The sequence below is a fragment of the Aspergillus mulundensis genome (genome assembly GCF_003369625.1).
Source record: "Aspergillus mulundensis strain DSM 5745 chromosome Unknown scaffold_0, whole genome shotgun sequence".
NCBI lineage: Eukaryota > Fungi > Ascomycota > Eurotiomycetes > Eurotiales > Aspergillaceae > Aspergillus > Aspergillus mulundensis.
The window spans coordinates 5,293,661-5,311,949 of NW_020797888.1; the positions used below are offsets into that span (position 1 = coordinate 5,293,661).

The 18,289-nt window shown below is 50.5% G+C and overlaps 8 protein-coding genes across 8 annotated transcripts; 2 read left to right on the forward strand and 6 right to left on the reverse strand.

Moving 5' to 3' along the window:
* Positions 1 to 77: 77 nt before the first annotated feature.
* On the reverse strand, positions 78 to 1,777 carry DSM5745_01464 (tRNA (guanine-N2-)-methyltransferase; the record flags this gene model as incomplete). Its single annotated transcript, XM_026743480.1, has 5 exons — positions 78 to 131; positions 196 to 320; positions 379 to 584; positions 637 to 1,538; positions 1,664 to 1,777. 5 exons carry the CDS (start codon positions 1,775 to 1,777, stop codon positions 78 to 80), a joined length of 1,401 nt encoding a protein of 466 aa, XP_026609325.1.
* A 519-nt stretch (positions 1,778 to 2,296) lies between these two features.
* On the reverse strand, positions 2,297 to 3,996 carry DSM5745_01465 (putative histone deacetylase SIR2; the record flags this gene model as incomplete). Its single annotated transcript, XM_026743481.1, has 4 exons — positions 2,297 to 2,476; positions 2,529 to 2,708; positions 2,764 to 3,683; positions 3,750 to 3,996. 4 exons carry the CDS (start codon positions 3,994 to 3,996, stop codon positions 2,297 to 2,299), a joined length of 1,527 nt encoding a protein of 508 aa, XP_026609326.1.
* A 272-nt stretch (positions 3,997 to 4,268) lies between these two features.
* DSM5745_01466 (ACL4 family protein) lies at positions 4,269 to 5,518 on the reverse strand (the record flags this gene model as incomplete). Its single annotated transcript, XM_026743482.1, has 2 exons — positions 4,269 to 4,911; positions 4,962 to 5,518. The coding sequence occupies 2 exons, from the start codon at positions 5,516 to 5,518 to the stop codon at positions 4,269 to 4,271; spliced, it is 1,200 nt and encodes a 399-aa protein (XP_026609327.1).
* A 397-nt stretch (positions 5,519 to 5,915) lies between these two features.
* DSM5745_01467 (RWD domain-containing protein) lies at positions 5,916 to 6,685 on the forward strand (the record flags this gene model as incomplete). The annotated part of the gene is made up of 2 exons (XM_026743483.1): positions 5,916 to 5,982; positions 6,042 to 6,685. The coding sequence occupies 2 exons, from the start codon at positions 5,916 to 5,918 to the stop codon at positions 6,683 to 6,685; spliced, it is 711 nt and encodes a 236-aa protein (XP_026609328.1).
* Positions 6,686 to 7,128: 443 nt separating this feature from the next.
* Positions 7,129 to 8,277, reverse strand: DSM5745_01468 (uncharacterized protein; the record flags this gene model as incomplete). Its single annotated transcript, XM_026743484.1, has 3 exons — positions 7,129 to 7,959; positions 8,009 to 8,193; positions 8,229 to 8,277. The coding sequence occupies 3 exons, from the start codon at positions 8,275 to 8,277 to the stop codon at positions 7,129 to 7,131; spliced, it is 1,065 nt and encodes a 354-aa protein (XP_026609329.1).
* Positions 8,278 to 8,733: 456 nt separating this feature from the next.
* Positions 8,734 to 9,401, reverse strand: DSM5745_01469 (E2 ubiquitin-conjugating protein MMS2; the record flags this gene model as incomplete). The annotated part of the gene is made up of 4 exons (XM_026743485.1): positions 8,734 to 8,794; positions 8,843 to 9,129; positions 9,176 to 9,255; positions 9,323 to 9,401. 4 exons carry the CDS (start codon positions 9,399 to 9,401, stop codon positions 8,734 to 8,736), a joined length of 507 nt encoding a protein of 168 aa, XP_026609330.1.
* A 513-nt stretch (positions 9,402 to 9,914) lies between these two features.
* DSM5745_01470 (putative endosomal peripheral membrane protein (Mon2)) lies at positions 9,915 to 15,316 on the forward strand (the record flags this gene model as incomplete). The annotated part of the gene is made up of 6 exons (XM_026743486.1): positions 9,915 to 9,992; positions 10,050 to 10,116; positions 10,168 to 10,341; positions 10,391 to 10,597; positions 10,651 to 10,739; positions 10,790 to 15,316. The coding sequence occupies 6 exons, from the start codon at positions 9,915 to 9,917 to the stop codon at positions 15,314 to 15,316; spliced, it is 5,142 nt and encodes a 1,713-aa protein (XP_026609331.1).
* Positions 15,317 to 15,805: 489 nt separating this feature from the next.
* DSM5745_01471 (vacuolar protein sorting-associated protein 26) lies at positions 15,806 to 17,551 on the reverse strand (the record flags this gene model as incomplete). Its single annotated transcript, XM_026743487.1, has 5 exons — positions 15,806 to 16,020; positions 16,444 to 16,560; positions 16,680 to 16,704; positions 16,759 to 17,231; positions 17,332 to 17,551. 5 exons carry the CDS (start codon positions 17,549 to 17,551, stop codon positions 15,806 to 15,808), a joined length of 1,050 nt encoding a protein of 349 aa, XP_026609332.1.
* Between the last annotated feature and the right edge of the window lie 738 nt (positions 17,552 to 18,289).

Genomic DNA, 18,289 nt, shown 5'->3' on the forward strand with positions numbered 1-18,289 from the left:
CTTCCTTCAGCATATATAAGATGGTATAGGGCATGAGCTTATGCATTGAAAAGTTCGAAGATCATACGATCCGCTTATCATTGGGGAGCCGGGATAGGGCTTTTCTTCTGCGGTGGCTTTTTTGAGAAATACTTCAAGATAGTCAGAATGTGCCCCGATAATCAGTTAGAAGCAAGTGGGAAAAGTTGGACATACATTTCTCCTGAAGGCGTTCAAGTCATCAGCATTGACGCCAGCTTCATCTTCCTTTCGACGTCCCGTTGATACGTCCGACAGCACGCCCTCTGGGAGTCTCCGGTACGTAATCAAACGTCGTGACCCTAGTAAAGTTGTACTTTTAGCTTATGTAGAGGCAAAGGTCGCTCGAGCGGTGCTTACAGTTATTGAACGGCTGGACGGAAACGCTGAGGACCTCAAGATTCTCGTGCATGGGGATAGAAACCTCTGTTCCTTCTTCAATGGATGTAGGCATCCACATGCATAAGCGACCATCAGTGACGAGCGTACGTGCGGCAAAGGCGAGGATGTCGTTCATCATTGCTTCAAAGCCATAGGGCTTCTTGGGCGCTATGTAGCCGGGTCGACTGGAAAATATCAGCAGGCAACTCATAGCATAGACACAAAAATAAGACATACAGATGCGCAGGGAGACCGTCAATAATGAGCTCCTCCTTGCGACGGTGGGTATCTCGCATCCCCAGTACTCGAAGACCTTCACGGACGCCGTATGGGGGATCACAGACAATGCCGTCCAAGAATTGCCGGTCCAGCAGTGGCGTATTTGTCAAATCCGAAGTAAAGCAATCCCCAAACTGGCTGCTAATTCCGTACTGCTGGAAGTTAAGCTGCACACCCGTCATCTTCCACTTGTCCATTTCTTTCCCACGGAAGCTTCGCCCATCAATGTCAGAACCCAGCGTGATGGCACCGAAATGAGCTGCCGCAACACTGAAACTACCAGTTCCGACGAAGGGATCATAAATCAACTTCCCAGGCGCCGCATGAGCCATATTAGCAGTGATCAGAGTCAACTCCGCATCCATAGACGTAGTGCTGATGTACCGCCGCTTCTTCAGGTCATACTTGTTCACGACCTCACGACTGCTCTCTCCAAGCTTACGCGCCAGGTATATATTCACCGGAAGCGCATCCGGCCCTGTCAGCGGCGGGGGGTGCGAGGCACCAGCAGCAAGGAAAGGATTATGCGTGCGATCATAAAACTGCTCCATGACCCAGAAGTCCTCATCGGGGTTCTTCAGCCTGATTGGACCCTTAAAAGCCATGTAAGAAAAGGACTGGATGATCTCTGTCTTTTGAGTCGAGCTGCGCTTGCCCGCGAAACTGTCCACGTTGAACTTGAACGAGACTTGCTCGTACTGCTCCCAGAGGTGCTGCGTCCGCCTGCGGACGTCGGCGTGCAGGTCCTCATAGGTGGTGCCGTGGCCCCAGAGCTCGAAGACATCTCTTGCTAGGATGCTGCGAGAGATGAGGGTTCGCGCTGCTTCTTCACTTGGGAGACGGACGACGCAGTATGGAGACTGGAAGTTGTTAGCTGGGTGATTCTATTTTTCTTTGCTGAACGAGGGGCAGCTCAGTATGCCCCGCACCATGCTAGAGGCAGATCTCAAGTTCACCGGAGAAATTGAGAAGAATTAGCACTTACTATTTGGTCATAGGAAATGATCTCGAGATCGATATTGTGCAAACTCGCAAGCGCCTGAAGTTCCGGTTTCCGGAAGGGCTCGTGGGTTTGGGCGAAGCGGATGAGGTATTCCATCCTTCGCGTGGTGCTCAATGTGCCAAATTGATGCTTGGATAATCTTCCTGTGGGAATAACTTAGACAATGCCGCAGTATGGGTGATTGTATTTTCGGATTATCAATGGAGTTGCGGTGATGTGGGTTGTGATGGCGGTTGTGATGAGTTTTTTTCTTGTCGAGATAAAGCTGGTACGACAGAAGGGTCGCGATTTTACCTATCTATAAAGAATATTCAACTACAAGTACTTAAAAGAATAGAGTGAACATGGAACGATTGGAAAGCTTGTTCTCGAAGTAAAAATTGGCATCTTCTACGCGGAATCAATAAACGGTCTATAACATACACTTGATGCCCTAGGTATCGTCCCTCGGGATATCAGCAACTGCCTGGGAATCTCTCAATAGCAGAAAAAAACCATAAGAAAGAACAGGAATAACAACCCCAAGCATGCTTTGAATGATAAATATCATGAAATGAATTGTCGGTAAAGACAGAGAAACGCAATAACCATCCGACCAGAAACTCCACCGCTATGCTACCCGCTAACCTTGAATACATGTCGTGAGCCATATCCGAAAACTGGAGTAACGTCGACGTTCTCGTCGGGGGGTATCATGTCATGGTTGAAGTCCCATCCAGCTCGACGGCAGAGCTCGGACACCACCACATCACAGTCGCCTAATAGATCAATATCAAAGTTCGTATGTGTTACAGGCTATAGAGCGTTAGCACCAAACCTCAGCGCTTGGAACAAGTCAAAGACATACGGTTCGGGATATGTAGATCTGAGGTATGTGAGGTGGCAGTACGCCTGGAACTTCCGCGACGGGCGCGACTTTCAGCGACGTTCCAATGACAATGACCAAGTCAACCTTGTCCCGATCATGGTGAAGGAGACGGTGCCCAAATTCATCAGGAAGATCTTCTCCAAAGAATGTGATGTCCGGCTGAGCAAGTGGGTCAGTGATCGAACAAGAAGCAAAGCCAGTCTCGCCTACTAACCTTCATCACCCCTGGCGTGGGTATTTCGTAGTCTTCCTCATCAGAGCTGTCCTCTCCACTCTTACTTCTATCCTTGTGAGCGCCAGTGCTGTTGCGCTTCCGCTTCTGTCCTTGGGGCTTCTGCGCCTCTTCGGCGATGCGCTTGCGGCACTGTGCGCATTCAGGGACCACACCTTTCTTAATATCGTCATGGATTTCATCCCCAGGGACCTTATACTGACACTTGACACAAGTGGCCTTCGCAAAGGAGCCGTGGCACTGCACGATGTTCTCAGGAAGCACACCAGCGTTGGCCTCTATGTTGTCGATATTCTGAGTGTAGTTGGTAAGCAGCTTCCCCTTATCCTGAAGCAGTCGGATGAACCCATGAGTCGGCGAGTGCTTCTTCTCGGTTGGGAGAATATCCTTCGCAATCGAATAGAAGATACTAGGGTCTTCGCGAAAAATGTGAATATCGAAGACTTCCTGAGGATCACTTAGACCAAGGTGCTCCAGCTTGGAGTAGAGACCAGTGTCTTTGGATCTGAAATCCGGAATTCCGAGACTCGTAGAGATCTGATAGTTATCAATACCCGCTGCATGTCTGAGAAACAATGCGCCACTTACACCGGCTCCAGTCAAGACAATGATATTCTTGGACTGCTTAAGAAGTTCCACAGCATCATCAACCGAATTGTACTGGGGTAACTTCCGACGCCTCGTAAATTCTCGGGATATAGCGATCGCCAACAATGGATGATACGCCTCATCGGGTGCGCCCTCGAGGAAAGAGGGCGGAAGAATCCCAAAAGCAGTGCACAGTTTCTTCGCGGTCACTGTGTCGCGAGCGATCGTCTCCTCCACAAATTGCGCCTTGCCGACTTCATGCAGTCTTTTCCGAAACTCAACAGCCTCCTCGAAGGTACAAGCATCGGGGATTGCTGACACCCGAGACACGGTCAGCCACCGTTCTGGACTTGGGCTAGGGCTTAGATCTAGATACTTACAACCGTCGCGAAGCTGGTCGTCGCGGATCGTTTGGATGGAGTCCTCGTAGAGAGATTGACTCTCCCATTCATCTTCCAAGCCATCGCTGTCAGTCTCGTACTCGGAGTGGGTGTTTGCTCCCTTCTCCTCCCCAGCCTCGGCAGTGTTCTCTTGCGGGAGGCTTCTTTCCACCTCCGCGGACTCGATCTCCACCAGCGGGGTCTTCAACGGCGGGCTCTCCCCACGGGGCGCTGAAGCGAGGTCCATCCTGATAACGAGAATGAGAAACCCTCAGCAGCCTCTGAATATGTCGACTGAATCACTCACATTGAGCTTTTCGCCACGCCATTATAGGACGATTGGCTCTGCACCATTGTACGGGAGCGTGTTCGGATTTACATTAATCCGGAGGATTCCGATAAGGATTTCGAGTCTTTATCTCCAACTGATAGCGGATCTTCTTGCATGAGGTTGGAGAATGTGAAATGTGAAAGACAACTTTTCTATTGGTATCATCATGAGCATTCGTTCTATAGACATTACGAGTCGGCCATCTCGTGGTCACTATCTGACTCAATTCCTTCCCACTCCTCTTCACCTTCGGCGTCCTCAGGGCCGCTTTCGTCTTCCATATCTTCTCCGAGCTCCTTGTTCATAGCCTCGACTAGCTCGAGAGCGTGCTCTTTGAGCCTTTCATCCTCATATTGGACAAGGTCGTACAGTGTCAGACTTTGCTTGAGCCACCCTCGACTGGCAACAAGTGAGGCATGTCTCTTGGACTCGGGCGTCTCCTTTGACTCTTCCTCTTCTGGATCCTTGGGTGCTTCTCCCTTCTCAGCCAAAAGCTGAAGACACCAGCCTCCTAGATACCATGCCTCCACACTCTGATCATCTTCCAGGATCAGGCGCTCGAGCACTTCCAGCGCCTCCAACAACATCGAGACCTCCATGAGAAGACGCGAAAGACTGATTCTTGTTGGGAAGTCAGGAACACGCGCATCCTCTGGGGGCAGATCCTTCCATAATTCCAAACTCCTTGAGAGCGCTGCCCGCGCATCATCTTCTCGTAATTGCGAAATGCGAATCGACGCCAGCGTCTGTAGTACTTCGGGAGAGTTGGGCTGGACCAACAGGGCTTCGGTGATCAGATTCTCACAGCGGGCTTCCGCGTCTTCTTCCCATCTAGAAACGATCAGCTCGAGAAGGAAAGACTAAAAGATGAGGGGACCTACGAAAGATCGGTCATATAGATCTCCGCAACACCGCAAAGAGCGTTGGCCATCTTTCCCTTCTTCTCTTCGAGTTCCATTACTTGTGCAGCACCATTGTTCGCCTCTAATTGTTGAATGACGTTCCTAAGAGCCACAACGCCCTTCTCGAACCACTGGACACTATCCTTCCCGCCGAGTTCACTCAACTGAGCCAACCATAGAAACTTTTCAGCGCCGCCTCCCTCAGCCTCTGAGATAGAACCCGTCGGATCGAGCTCAACCGCTTTCAAGAAATGTTGCCTCGCGAGGTCGACCTCACCTAGCTCGACGTAAATTTCCGCAACCGCATTCAGACTCGAAAGCTGTGCGGGGGAATTGGCGGGCACAGCGTCGAGAGCTTGTTGGGCTAGCGAAAGCGCAGCATCAGCCTGTCCGGTCTGAAGAAGTATTGTCGCCTGCTCAAGGAGCTTGGTAGGATCCTCGTTCATCTTTCGTTTTGAGATCGAGCCGCCGGCGCTCAAGACGGACTTTTCGCGGGTTTTGGAAGCTTTCTTCTTGTGAGGTCTGGGCTTCCCCATGGTATAGTTGTCGCAATATAAAAGAACGTACTGTCTGCGATGTCACGGTAGATAATGACCTTGCCTGAAGGATAGCTATATATTCAAAAAGTTCTCGAAAATTTGTATGAAAGATCAAGTCTATTTCCTGATTTGGGTGGAACATTTTTGGTCGCTTTTCTTATCTGTTTGCTTGGTTTGCATGAGGGTCCGGCGATGAATTGAATCAGTCAAGAGAATTGCGTCGGCGCTCTCAAGCTCAGAAAACTACGTTAAGAAATCCGCTATTTGCACTGTTATGCAAAACACCCCATTACGGTCTTCTAACCATATACCTGTTTTGTGAATGTTGCAGTAGCGGCAATTTCCTTCTCTCCGAATAGCCTCAAAATACCCCTCCTCTACAACAGAAGCTAAGATGGGTCGCGAGGAGCAGATCGAAGAGCGCGAGGTGCTCGACTCTATTTTCCCAGATGAAATCACAGGTAAGATCATAGATGCCATATATGACTCAAAGACCAAACCAGAAGCTAATTCAACGCAGATGTATCGGACACATCCTACCGGATATCAATCACGCTCGAGGCCCCAGACAACGACGAGCAAAGCGCCGAAGCCGAACCTCCCGTTCTCATCCTCCAAGTCTCCTATCCTGAAGACTACCCCGATGTTGCGCCAGAGCTCGAGCTATCCGCACCCCCCAACGCCCCCAAACACCCCCGCCTAGACATCGCCGAAGACCGGGACCGACTCCTCGAAGCCCTGCAGCCGACCATTGAAGAGAACATGGGTATGGCGATGGTATTCACTCTTGTCAGCGCGCTGAAAGAGAGCGCGGAGTTGCTTATGGCCGAGCGCGTGAATGCTGTTCATGCGGTGCAGCAGGCGGAGGCTGCGAAGGCTGAGGAGGAGGAAAACAAGAAGTTTCAGGGGACGATTGTGAACCGGGAGACATTCTTGGAGTGGTTGGATAAGTTTAAGAAGGAGATGGAGGAGGAGGAGAGGAAGCTCAGGGAAGAGAAGGAGGCCGAGGAGAAGAAGGCTAATAAGAAGGGTCCCGCGAAAGAGGAAAAGAAGCTTACGGGGAAGCAATTGTGGGAGCGGGGGTTGGCTGGCAAAGCAGACTTTGATGAGGAGGATGAGGATGGGATGCCGGCTGCTGTGGAGAAGATGAAGATTGCAGCGTAGGGTATCTTCTTCCAAAAATAAATCTATGGTACATGAAAGTAAACTTGTATATAAGGAGAGCGAGGCGTGTCTGGCGTCTTGAATGCCCCAGGATGATGTTTCGCAGACTAACGGCGATATGGCCTTGGCCAACGCTCGTAGATTGCCAGGTCGGCCACTCTGCTTGATTGAACGCCCGCTTCCAGGAGTTGTCTGAGTGACAAGCCGACACAGCAACTTGGCCCGACGAGTGTAAAGTCAAAGCTGCTGGATAAGAAGCAGATATCGTGAACCAGACCCGAGCCATTAGCGCCAGCATGTCCTACAGACCGCCGATCAGCGAAACTGGGCGGTGCTCACGCGTATATAAACCCGGAGACAGCTGTCGAAGCCAGTAGTCATGATATCTGGACTGATAAGTATGGTGGCATAGTGCAATGTTGTGCAAAGACTTGTCTCATGTCTCATCCGTTCTTTGCCTGCCTTTTCTTCGGCCTGCCTCTCTTCGGCTTCTCTTCGTCCTGTTTCTCTTCAGACTGCCTTCTCTTCGGCCTCCCTCTCTTTGGCTTCTGTTCGGCCAGCTTCTGTTCGGCCAGCTTCTGTTCGGCCAGCTTCTGTTCGGTCTGCTTCTGTTCGGCCAGCTTCTCTTCGGCCAGCTTCTCTTCGGCCAGCTTCTCTTCGGCCTGCTTCTCCTTTTCAGCCAACTCTCGCTCTGCAAGAACGATGTTCCACATAGATTTTGCAAGCGCTGCCCTCTTTTCGTTATCTTCACGTATTTGAACACGGATATCGTGAATTGCGGTTCTGAGCGCGCTAGACCACTGCTCTCCATCCTCACATCCAGTCGTCAAATCGTCCCATTGATCTTCATCTTTGCAAAAAAGCACCTCCAGCTCTAGCCTGTCGCGGCGGTCTATCCATTTCTGTCGTTGGACAATCTTACCCCGTATCAAGCGGCTGAGCGATTGTGGTTGCGGCTTGCTGATTCGCAGGAACGGAATACCGGAGGCATTGACAAGGGTGGGGATACGACGCTTGCCGCTCACCACAGCCCGAGGGCGCTCTAGTATAGGTCTTGCCTCCGGATGTCGTTGAGCTGTCGCCGTCTGGAACCGTCGGTTCTCTTCTGCCTTAACTTGCTTTTTGTTCAGCTCCTTGACGGGACGAATTGCGGCTAGCGCGTTTTGATGCTGCCGTTTTCGCTCCTTAGCCAATTGAACCTCGGAGAGTAGTTTCGTTAATCGACCAATATCTTCTTTATCCCCTTGCGCGGCCGAGTATACTAGGTCCAGAGCCTGACGGATTTAGCCAGCGGTCATTGGGAGTGGAATGATGGCTGCATACTTCGTACCCAGCTCGGAGAGCGTTTGCAGTTTGCGATGGACTCTGAAGGTTTTTGTATCTGCGAAATCGCTCTCGAACATGGGACTCCGGAGAGACGAGGTCCGGCCTCGATTGCTGTAGGCTGTTACATTGTCGAAGAAGTGCCCGATAGAGTGCTAAGCCTGACAAGGCGTGTCGTGTGAGAACTGTAAGAAGAGTAAATAGAACTTTCTATACTTACATGCAACCCGATGAGCATGGGATTTCTTTGGAACAACCACGCGACGCATTCTTTTTCTCGTACATTCGGAGTTCGGTCGGAGGTGACGGGCAGATAATCGCAAAAGCTAAAAGGTGATGGTCATATCACGTGCCACGTACAATCTATAAACCAAATGGCTAGACAATAACAGGATTCAACGATCCGTATATGAAATTGATACCAGAAGGCTGATTATATGGTCAAGATGAGTATTAAATTCGATAGCATTATATGGTGCGGCTGTCAGCCCTCAGGGTTATAACGCCATTCGAAGGACATCAGTCTATGAGCTTGGGTTTTACCACACAAAGAAGCCTGGGAAGTTGTTTAAATGAAGTTAAATTTCGACGTTGTGAGTCGAGATCTGCTGCAATGCGTAGACTAAAATATGCTCTAGAAAGTCAAAGAGCACAAGCTAATGAACTCGACGGGAACTGACCGAATACTCCGTTTTCGACTCGTGATTTATTCATGATGCAAGAACCTAGAACGTCGAGCCCTCGGGAGGTTGAGGAAGCTTCTTATGTTGTGGCAAAGCCATGTACCTGAAACCCTAAGTAACGCGCCCAACGACTAGGACTACCCGGACTTACCTCCGAAGTTCAATCAAGACAGTCTCCATAGTGTAGTCGCGCTTCCACTGGGCCAGACAAGGCAACTTGGCGGGGTCGACCTGAGAACCATTAGCTTTCCCAGCTACTGTCTGCTCGGTATTGAGTAAATCGAACCTTGCCCGAGTGGGCATCAACGCATGGGAGGTTGACGCGCGAGATGAACTGCAGAGTCGGAGGGCTATCGGGGTATTCGGGACCGCAATGAATGTTGAGGCTGTATATCCTGTTCTCGTGGACGCTCTATTGTCGCGTGACGCCGATGTTAACTAACTTGATCCTCAAGCATCGGAGACGAGATAGTGTGCGCCGTACGTGAGGGGGACCAAGGACGGTGCCATTCCAGTTGCTCATCATCATGTCCTCGCCATCGGCAAGACCGTAAGAGCAGGCCTCTGTTTGGAAACGAAGTAATAGATCAGCTCGTAGATCTATAGAAATTGGCCGGAGCAGCATGCTTACCTGCTCCTAAACCCTTCTCGCCTTTCTCTAGCTCTTCTAGGAGCCTGAAGTTTCGGGGAACCTTTGCGTTTGAAGCCATTGCTAATGAAGAGCTCTAGAATCTAGAAGAGAGAAAGTAGAGGGAACAGAAAGTCAACAAGCGCGAGCCTAGCCACAGTGAGGGGGGCGTTGGGCGGAAGAGAAACATGGAATTCCGTCACAAGTAAAATGAGGGGCTGTCGTCACGGTCCTTATCGCTGATAGACACGCTGCTGTAATTCCATTACGGCATCTAGCTAAAAGGTAGATTCGCAGGTAATGTGATACGGTAAAGTAACAGGCACGTGGAGATAAGTGCTATCACGTGAAGATTGTCTGTCTTGATGCCACGGCGGATGGCTCGCCGTTGTTTATACCTGGTTGTCTTTTGTTCCTATGGGATGCTGGCCATTTCTGTTACATCTGTGTGGAGATGAAACTGGGCTGCTGTTAGTTTTTACTGGGCTGTTCTCGGTTTCCTTGCAATCCATGAAGCTCGCGTATTTGTCCGCTTGATTGTCACCCTGTTGCTGGACGGGCCTCGGCCATGCGTAGTCCGCAACAATAACTGGAAATGTCCTCTCAATTATTGCAGGGAGAACTCCTGAATCTTATACAAGAATCAAAGAGAAAGTACTCCGACTTGCGAAATGTCTGCCTCTTCCCCTGTGGAGTATGCATGTCAGAGCCTCCAGCTGACTAGATGTAGGCCGCCGAGGAGTCCCTCAATGACCTGAAGGCGCTTCCTTCCACATCTGAGGCGCAAATCTCCGCTGGTGAGCTTGGAATCCTAGATAACTCCTAAACAGAACACTAAGAAACCAAAGATCTGGCGCGAAAGCCTCGGTTTGTCAATCCCTTTATCTTGGCATGTCATACACGCCATGCCAAGATCGCCGGCATAGGTGTTGTTTGCCTGCAAAGACTTGTTGCTTCTAAATCCCTGCCGTCAGAGCGACTGAAAGATGTCCTCGGCGGACTGAAGGAGATCACGAATCTGAGTTGGTTTCAGCCTCCACTACCGTACGGAGTGAGACTAATGTGGTGAAGCCCTGGACATCCAGCTCAAGATCCTGCAGACCCTGCCATCTCTGTTGCAGCACTATTCCAAGGAATTGGGTGGTGAGCTCCTTGTCACGACACTTGAAATATGCGCCACCCTACAATCAAGCAAGACCCTTGCGGTCTCAAGCACGGCAGCAGCTACACTGCAGCAGCTTGTTGTTTCCACATTTGAGCGGGTATCAATAGAAGACAGTAAGTCTCATAATCTGGACGCCCCATCTGTGGTGTGTACTTATATTATTTAGAGATGCAGGAAGATTCACGGCCAACGACCACGGTGAAACTTGATAGTGGTTCTGTAAGAATAGGGTACTTTGCCCTTGATGCTCTGCGAGTGAGTTGACAAAGATTCTTGACTAAAACTAATCCAACTGACTGTTCAAGGTTTTGGATGACCTTTGCCGCCTTGTCGATGGTGAACAGTTGCACTTCTTGAGAATCAAGTCGTTGTCTCCAACATTTACCCTGGAACTCATCGAAAGTGTTTTTCTCAATAGTGGCCAACTATTTGTCGACCACCCCGAACTCACGCAAGTGCTACGGGCTCGTCTCATCCCCATGACCGTTAGGTACTTATCGGAAAGGCACCCTTTCTCTCAAACAGTGCGAATTGCGAGGATCCTTCTCATTCTTCTCAAGCGATATCTGTCCCTGATCACCGCGGAATGCGAAATGGCCCTTGTGCTCCTGACACATCTCCTTGAGCCCGATGGAACGGCATCATGGAAGCGAGTGCTATGTATGGAGATGTTTCGAGGTCTATACGCCGAGCCAGGGCTCGTCAGGATCATCTACTCATTATATGATGGAGTGGAAGGCCGAAAAAACATTCTTCGAGACCATATGGCTTCATTAGTCCGCCTGGCAGCCGAGAAGCCTTCTTTGATTGGCGTGAGCAGCCGCTCAACGGTACCGTCGAGTGCGGAGCATTCTAGTTCAATCACTGAAGAGCAAATAACTCTCGAAGTCGGAGGAGTGGCTGGAGTCATTGGAACAACCGTTCCGTCCAATGATACTAACGTTCCGGGCATCAGCAGCCAGTGGAGTGTAGTCCGCTCACCATACCTAGAATTGCTCGATAAACCCGATCCTCCACTGCCGCCTGACACATATATCTACAGTTTGGTGTTGAACTGCGTAAGCGCCTTTTCTGAAGGACTTGCCAAGTTTATACTTCCACTTACAGTGCCTGACCTAAAACCGAAGCGCAAAAGTCGTGTTGCTAGCGAGCGAAATGGCGGCTCAACGGCGTCATCACCTGATCTACACAGGGAAGATTCTCTTAAGCGATCGAAGTCGACCAAGAGATTCCCTATACCAATCAATCCTCTCGATCTAGAGTCTCATCCTCAGCTCTCGGCAATCAAGGCCTGCGCCGGGATTGTCGAAGATTGTTGGCCCGCTGTACTTGCGACGTGTTCCACCTTTCTATACGCGTCATTGGACGATGATTTCTATCACAATCTTGTCCGTTCCTTCCAGAAACTCACCCACGTCGCCGGTCTCCTTAGGCTCTCTACGCCTCGTGATGCTTTCTTAACTACGCTTGGGAAAGCTTCTATGCCAGCTGATACGAGCATCGCTAAGCCCGTTAGTTCGGTAGCAACACCGAGCTCTCAACATAATGATCCTTTAGAAAAGAAGCAAAAAGGCAACGAAGCCTCCTATCTCACTCCTCAGACACCCATGGAGGGTCCGGCAGCGCCTGTGAGTGACCAGGCCCTGTCTCTCAGTACAAGGAACCTCCTTTGTCTACGTGCTCTGCTCAACCTGGGCATTGCCCTCGGTCCCACACTTGACCAGCCTGCTTGGTCGATAGTCCTCGGTACGCTTCAAGATACAGACTTGTTGGTCAACAAATCCCCGACAAGGACGCAAGGCTCAGTTAGTAGCTCTGGAGAAGCGGCAGTCGGGACCAAAGGAGACATGCCTCAGGGAAACCTGGGAACAGAAATTATGGCTGTACAGTCCGCATCTTTCAAGTTGTTTGAGAGCAGTAATGATTACCCAATTGGCACTTTTCAAGACTTTCTGGTTGCACTATTGGATCTCTCTGCAACAACAGAGGAACCCGCGGTGTCCAAGGCAACAGAAATGGCAGCCGGACAAAAGCACTTGCAATCGAGCTCCGGCCGCATGCGGCGTTCGTCCCGTCGTGCTTCACATGCGTTGGGTAAATCAAGAATCCAGGATGAGGAGCTGAGATTTGTTTTGGAGAAGGCTCAAGTCTTAGCTAAAGCGAATCTTGAAAGGCTGTCGTCGTTGGCAGACGACGACCAAAGTGCCTGGCAGCTTCTTACAGACAAGTTGATGGCAACCGCAGCTAACGGAGAAGTCAGCCAAGACCTCCGTCTGCTCGCAAATGAAGTACTCAATGGTCTGGTTTTTGAAACCATGAAACAAAGTGGTGATGAAACTGATGGAGAAAGGGATGCTCGACAACTGAGAAATTTGGAAACACTCCAATCTCAAGTCAAACTGCTCTATGAGTGCAGCGAATGCACGTTAGGCTCACCATCAGCTTCGGTACTCGAGGTTCATGAGCAAAGTTTGGAAACGTTGAAAAGCATCTTAGAGCAATATGCTGAGGCCTTTGTTCAGTGCTGGACAGCTGTATTTGGTCTCATCTCCAGTGTATTCGGCGAGCCGGCCCAGGAGGAGAGTCAAGATAGCACGACAGACGTTGGAAGGGGCAAACGGATGCTCATAGCCAACTCACCCCGACTAATCCAAGTGGCATACAAAAGTCTGCAGCTCATTGCGTCTGACTTTCTATCGCAGCTCCCGCCGCCCTGTCGTCTTGACCTTGTGGAATCCTTCTCCAAATTTGCCCTACAACAGCAAATCTTCAACATCTCGCTTACTACAACATCATCCTTTTGGAACGTTTCTGACTTCCTTCACGAACAAACCGGCCGATTTTCCATCGAGACACATGTTGATCTGTCTGTCAGCGAAGAGAAACTCGCTGCATTAGCCAAGACGGATGATCCATCTGCTTCGAGCAATGCGCTTTGGCTACTCCTCCTTTTACGAATTGTAGACATTACGACGGATAGCAGATCAGAAGTCAGGAATTGCGCAATCCATACTGTACTGAGGATCTTCGATGCCTACGGCGAACAGCTCTCACCTAATGCTTGGTGTTTATGTTTGAACCGTGTCTTGTTCCGGATGCTTGAGCAGATCGAAGCCACTTCCTCTAGCATAATGAGCAGGGATGGAGGGGCGTCCGAGGCAAAGGCATGGACAGAGACGACAGTTCTTGTGATAAGAGGAATATCTGACCTTGTTACCAACTTCTTTGAGACTATCGTCAGAGACGATAAGTTTGACCATTCTTGGGAACGATTACTTGATCACTTTCGAAAGCTGGCAAAATGGCGCCTCTTGGAATTTAGTCAAGCTGTCTTTTCGAGTTTGTCAGACATCCTCTCACGGATCCAGCCGCCCAGCGAACTGAGCACACAGTCGTTGCGGTCAGCCTGGGCAGTTTGGTCCAATGGCCACCCCTTGGAAACGGAAGAAATACTCGACTTGGACCAACCCAATCAAGATGCTTCCATTTCTTACTTAAATACTTTCCAGCAGGTATATCGTCTGTACAAGGATAAATTGACGAAGAAGGACATTGGCACAATCCTACAACATATGAAGCTGATCGTGTGGAACTCGATAAGTCCGAAATACTCGCCTGACATCGACCGGCCGTCGGCCTTGCAGGTGCTAGTAATTGACTGCGTGAGAATGATGTGCCTAGAGAAGGACGATTCTCAAGGACAGGTTATCCAATGTCTATCGGAGTTTACGGACTCTGCTTTAACGAAATGGTCTCCGGAAAACGACTCGAGAAAGCCGACCTACGTTGCGTTCTCCAAGAGCGCAATAGATCTTCTCACATGGTATGTTGCGGAGTACGGCATCAAACAAGACATATTCGCGGACGGCTCTCTATCAACAGCATTGGAACACATCGCAGTGCCGGTTATTCAGAGGTATGAATGGCCTGGGAAGGATAAAGAGCCTAGCCTTTGGCGAAAGTCTACTACAGCATCGCTGAGCATTTTACGCGTAGCGATTCCGTACGTCGAGAAGCAGTATGACACTGCAGGCGAAACTGAAGTATCCAGATTCTGGAATGGGGCGGTTGAGATTGCCAATGGCATTATGGCCGCCAAGGGCTATCGGACAGCAGTCATTCCGGCACCTACTCTGCTGTCTGACGAGGCTTTCGACGTCGAAGCGTTTTCCACACTGAAGCTCCTGATTATTCCTTCCCTCGGTGCATCAGCTATCCCCGACGGTATCCGACGGGATTTCGCCTGCGCCCTGCTCCACTCTTCCTTCATCTACCTCCCACAAAGGCACGACTTGCCCGCGAAGTACCGCGAGGACGGACTTTTGGAAGGTATATATAACGTGCGGCCAGGGCGAACCTTTGAACCACCACCAACCACACGAAGCAAGATGGCATACGTGGCGCTTGACACTCTCTTCGAACTATCGTCATCACCCGATCAAACCCAACCCCAGCCCCCCAACGAAGCGATAACTAAACGATCCTCCATCGCGCGCTCAATATCACCATACCTCATCCTCCGCTGCGCCGTCTCCCTAAAAGGCTACATCGCAGACCAGCCCCTGCGTGGCCTTATGCCGCAGCCAACACCAGCGCGCAAGGCCCTCCTGCATCTCCTCCGAGGAATGGTCGAGCTGCAAAGCGAACCCTCCGCTATCCCGCCGCCCCCTATGGCGAGTTCCTTATCGGGCGGGGATCAAAGCCGCAAGAAGCACCTCGAGTGGATTTATCCGCTTGCTGTACAGGCGGTGCAAGTGGCCGGCAAGGAGCGAGGCGGTGGGGAGGTTCTGCGTGCTCTTGGGGAGGTGTTAAGCGTTGTTGGGGCTGTGTAGTACTATATCGGTAGATTATGGCATCCATTATGTACAGTTCTCTGTTTCCAGTGTCGAATTCATGTTGTGCTCGGTATTATCGCTAGACGTATATCGTAGCCGCGTTCAATGGGGCGAGCTCTAGGATCTGCCTTGGGCGAGAGAACGACAGTTGATGCAATAGACCGTAGGCTATAGAATTTAACACTGGGAAATTTGCATAGAAATTGGCTCCATGGTCTGTATGCAGGGTGGGTAACCGCCACGAATCCTCAAGTCAGGATAGGATTTCCGCGGGTCTAGGGAAGTGGAAAGTAAAAGGTAGAAGTGTATTCCACACATGGCAGGCTAAGATGTAGTCACAATCTTGATAAAGACACGGGTTACGTTTACAGAAATATACATTGTAGGAGGACTAGTAGGGGAGGGGCAGAAGGGGTATATGTCGATCTTGGCTGATATCTAACCATATCAGAAGTAGGTATCTGTATACTAAGGAATAATTCTGATCTAAGCTGCAGGAGCAGAGACAGCTTGGTGTTGATTGCTCATGTGCTCTCGTCCTGGGCCTGGAGTCGCAGAGCCGGGTGGCAGCTGGTGGTGGTTTTGCTCCGCGGCCTGCTGCATCTGAATCTGCTGCTGCCTGGCAACCTCGGGTGTTGGAGGGATCTCAGGTGCCAGACGGTGGAGGATGATTTCGGATTGCTTAAAGTAGCGGCGGGCGTCTATAGATCCGAGGAAGTTAGCATAAAATATAAGAGCAAGCAGTGAGAACCTGAAATACAGCGACGTAACGTGATGACGGTGTAAAGTGTAAAAAAAAAAAGACAAAAAGGGCAGGAAAACTGGGGACGATGCAGTGGAGTCAACCACGTGAGGGGTTTGGTTTAGCGTGGGGGTTTCCAGCCGGGGAGAGGCCGATAGCTTGGTGCCTGCGACAGCCCGGGCCGAACGCCGCGCAATGTTGAGTGGTCCGAAACCGTGGTCAATTGCCGACGGTTATTGAGGGGTTGGAGATGCAGGATTGGCGGTGTAATAAACTGTACTCAGACCAGGTGCCACCACATATGGCTGAAGAAGAGTTTCAAGAGTAGGTGCAAGGTCATAAGGGGAGACACATCACAAACGTGTGTAACCAGCCAACGTACCTTCGTCGATGAGTACCAGACTCAGATAATAACGGGTTGAAAACTTCATGTTGACGTCGCGGAATGTTGGTGTCAAGTCAAACCCACCAAGGAACAGACGGATAGGTATGGTTTCACCTGTTGACGGTAAGCAAGGGTCATTTCTCCCAAGTTTTCGCTCGATAAGCTCTTTGCCGAGGAAGTCTAGAAGACAGCTTCCCCAATTTGAGCGCACTTCAGCAACGCAATGAGCTTACCTCTAGAAGGTGACCCGTCCATGATCTGTGATGCATCCATCAGCAAACAATCCTCTAGGAATAGCGTCCTAATACTAACCTCGAACCGAACCAACGTCTCACTTTCATTATATTCATTCGGCCGCGTCCCAGTCGTCTCTCGTCGAATGATCGACAGCTCCATGTGCTTGATCTTCAGCCGCACGAGCAGGAAATAGATGCGTCCCACGATCACATCCTTGAGATGATACTTTGATTTCGAGTACTCAAACTCAATATGCAGACAATCCTCGATACCGACATCCATCTTGATCGGGCTGTTGGTCTCCGGCGGCATGCGGTAAGAGTAAACCCACAAGTCCTTCTCCCGGATCACGTCCGCCATGCGCCGGGATACCGTCACCCGGACAAAGTATCGTAGTTTCACGTTGATGCCATTGTATGATTCGTATTGCTTCTCGACGTTCTTGAAGTTGAAGGGGAAGGTCTGCGGGTGTTGCAGCTCGCCGGGAGCCGCGAGTTCCTGAACCAGGGATAGGAATTCGTGATGGTTGCCTCTGTCATAGAAGATTTCTGTTCCGCAGGAGAGTTGTATTAGCATATGGACACGGAATCATCACGCGATGGCTCGTTTCGCATCAAACGAAGCCAGCGGCTTAGGCAGCGCCCATACCTATCGTTCCAATGAATTGCACTTTAATACCCGTGTGCTCCAGCCGTTTCCCATCCTTCGGTCTGACAGTCACAGCACCCTTGACCGATTCTCCGTCCATGTACAATGGAACTTTCTCCCGATGGCCTTTCTCCAGCTTGGTGTCTATCATTTGGCGCTCGTCGCCATCCTCGAGAACAACATCGATGTCGAGCGGGGTTGAGAAGAAGAGGGAGGTCATCGCGGATGTACCGATATAATGGTAATCGGCTAGGCTGATTGAGTAAGGACAATGGTGGCGGTTAAGGCGAGATGTGAGCTCCGTCGAGCTTCTTGCTGGGTTGAGGCTGGAGCCGCATCACATCACTGCCTGCCACTGGCGGTGATGCGTAGGACGCCGATTACGTAAGGACCCTGCCGCGGGTCTGGGAGCAACAATGTTTCCCTCTGCTTGAACACCGGCGATGACTTGAGATTCGTATTCTCTTGAGCTATGTCTGGTATCACAACGTTATTCCTCCGCATGGCAAGTGGCTTAGTGTTGCTAAGCTGCACATTGGCTGATGGCTTACGATCGCTGCTGAGAAGACAACTAAACGGTCAACGGATGCGTATCACCAGTCCAGCAATTTGACTAGCTCGCTAATGACCTCGCCTCTATGGATTACATTTAAGAGCTCTCTAGGACGTTACAGAACAGGTGCCTGAAGACCCAACGATACGTATAACAACTGAACCGGCGATTTCGGAAGGGATGCCACATAACAAGTGTGGCTGTGCAGCCCCATACCTACTCAAGGGAAACCCATTTCCGCTGCACCTCAAGCAAGGAACTGAAATGTAGTTGCTCAATTAGGCAGAACTGTGCCGCGAGCCCAACATGCTCGGGAAAATGATGTCGCGTCATTCGCGGAGAGCGGCAAGATCATCAGGGAATTGTCGCTTCCTGCAGGACGACATGCATCATGATGCATGGTTG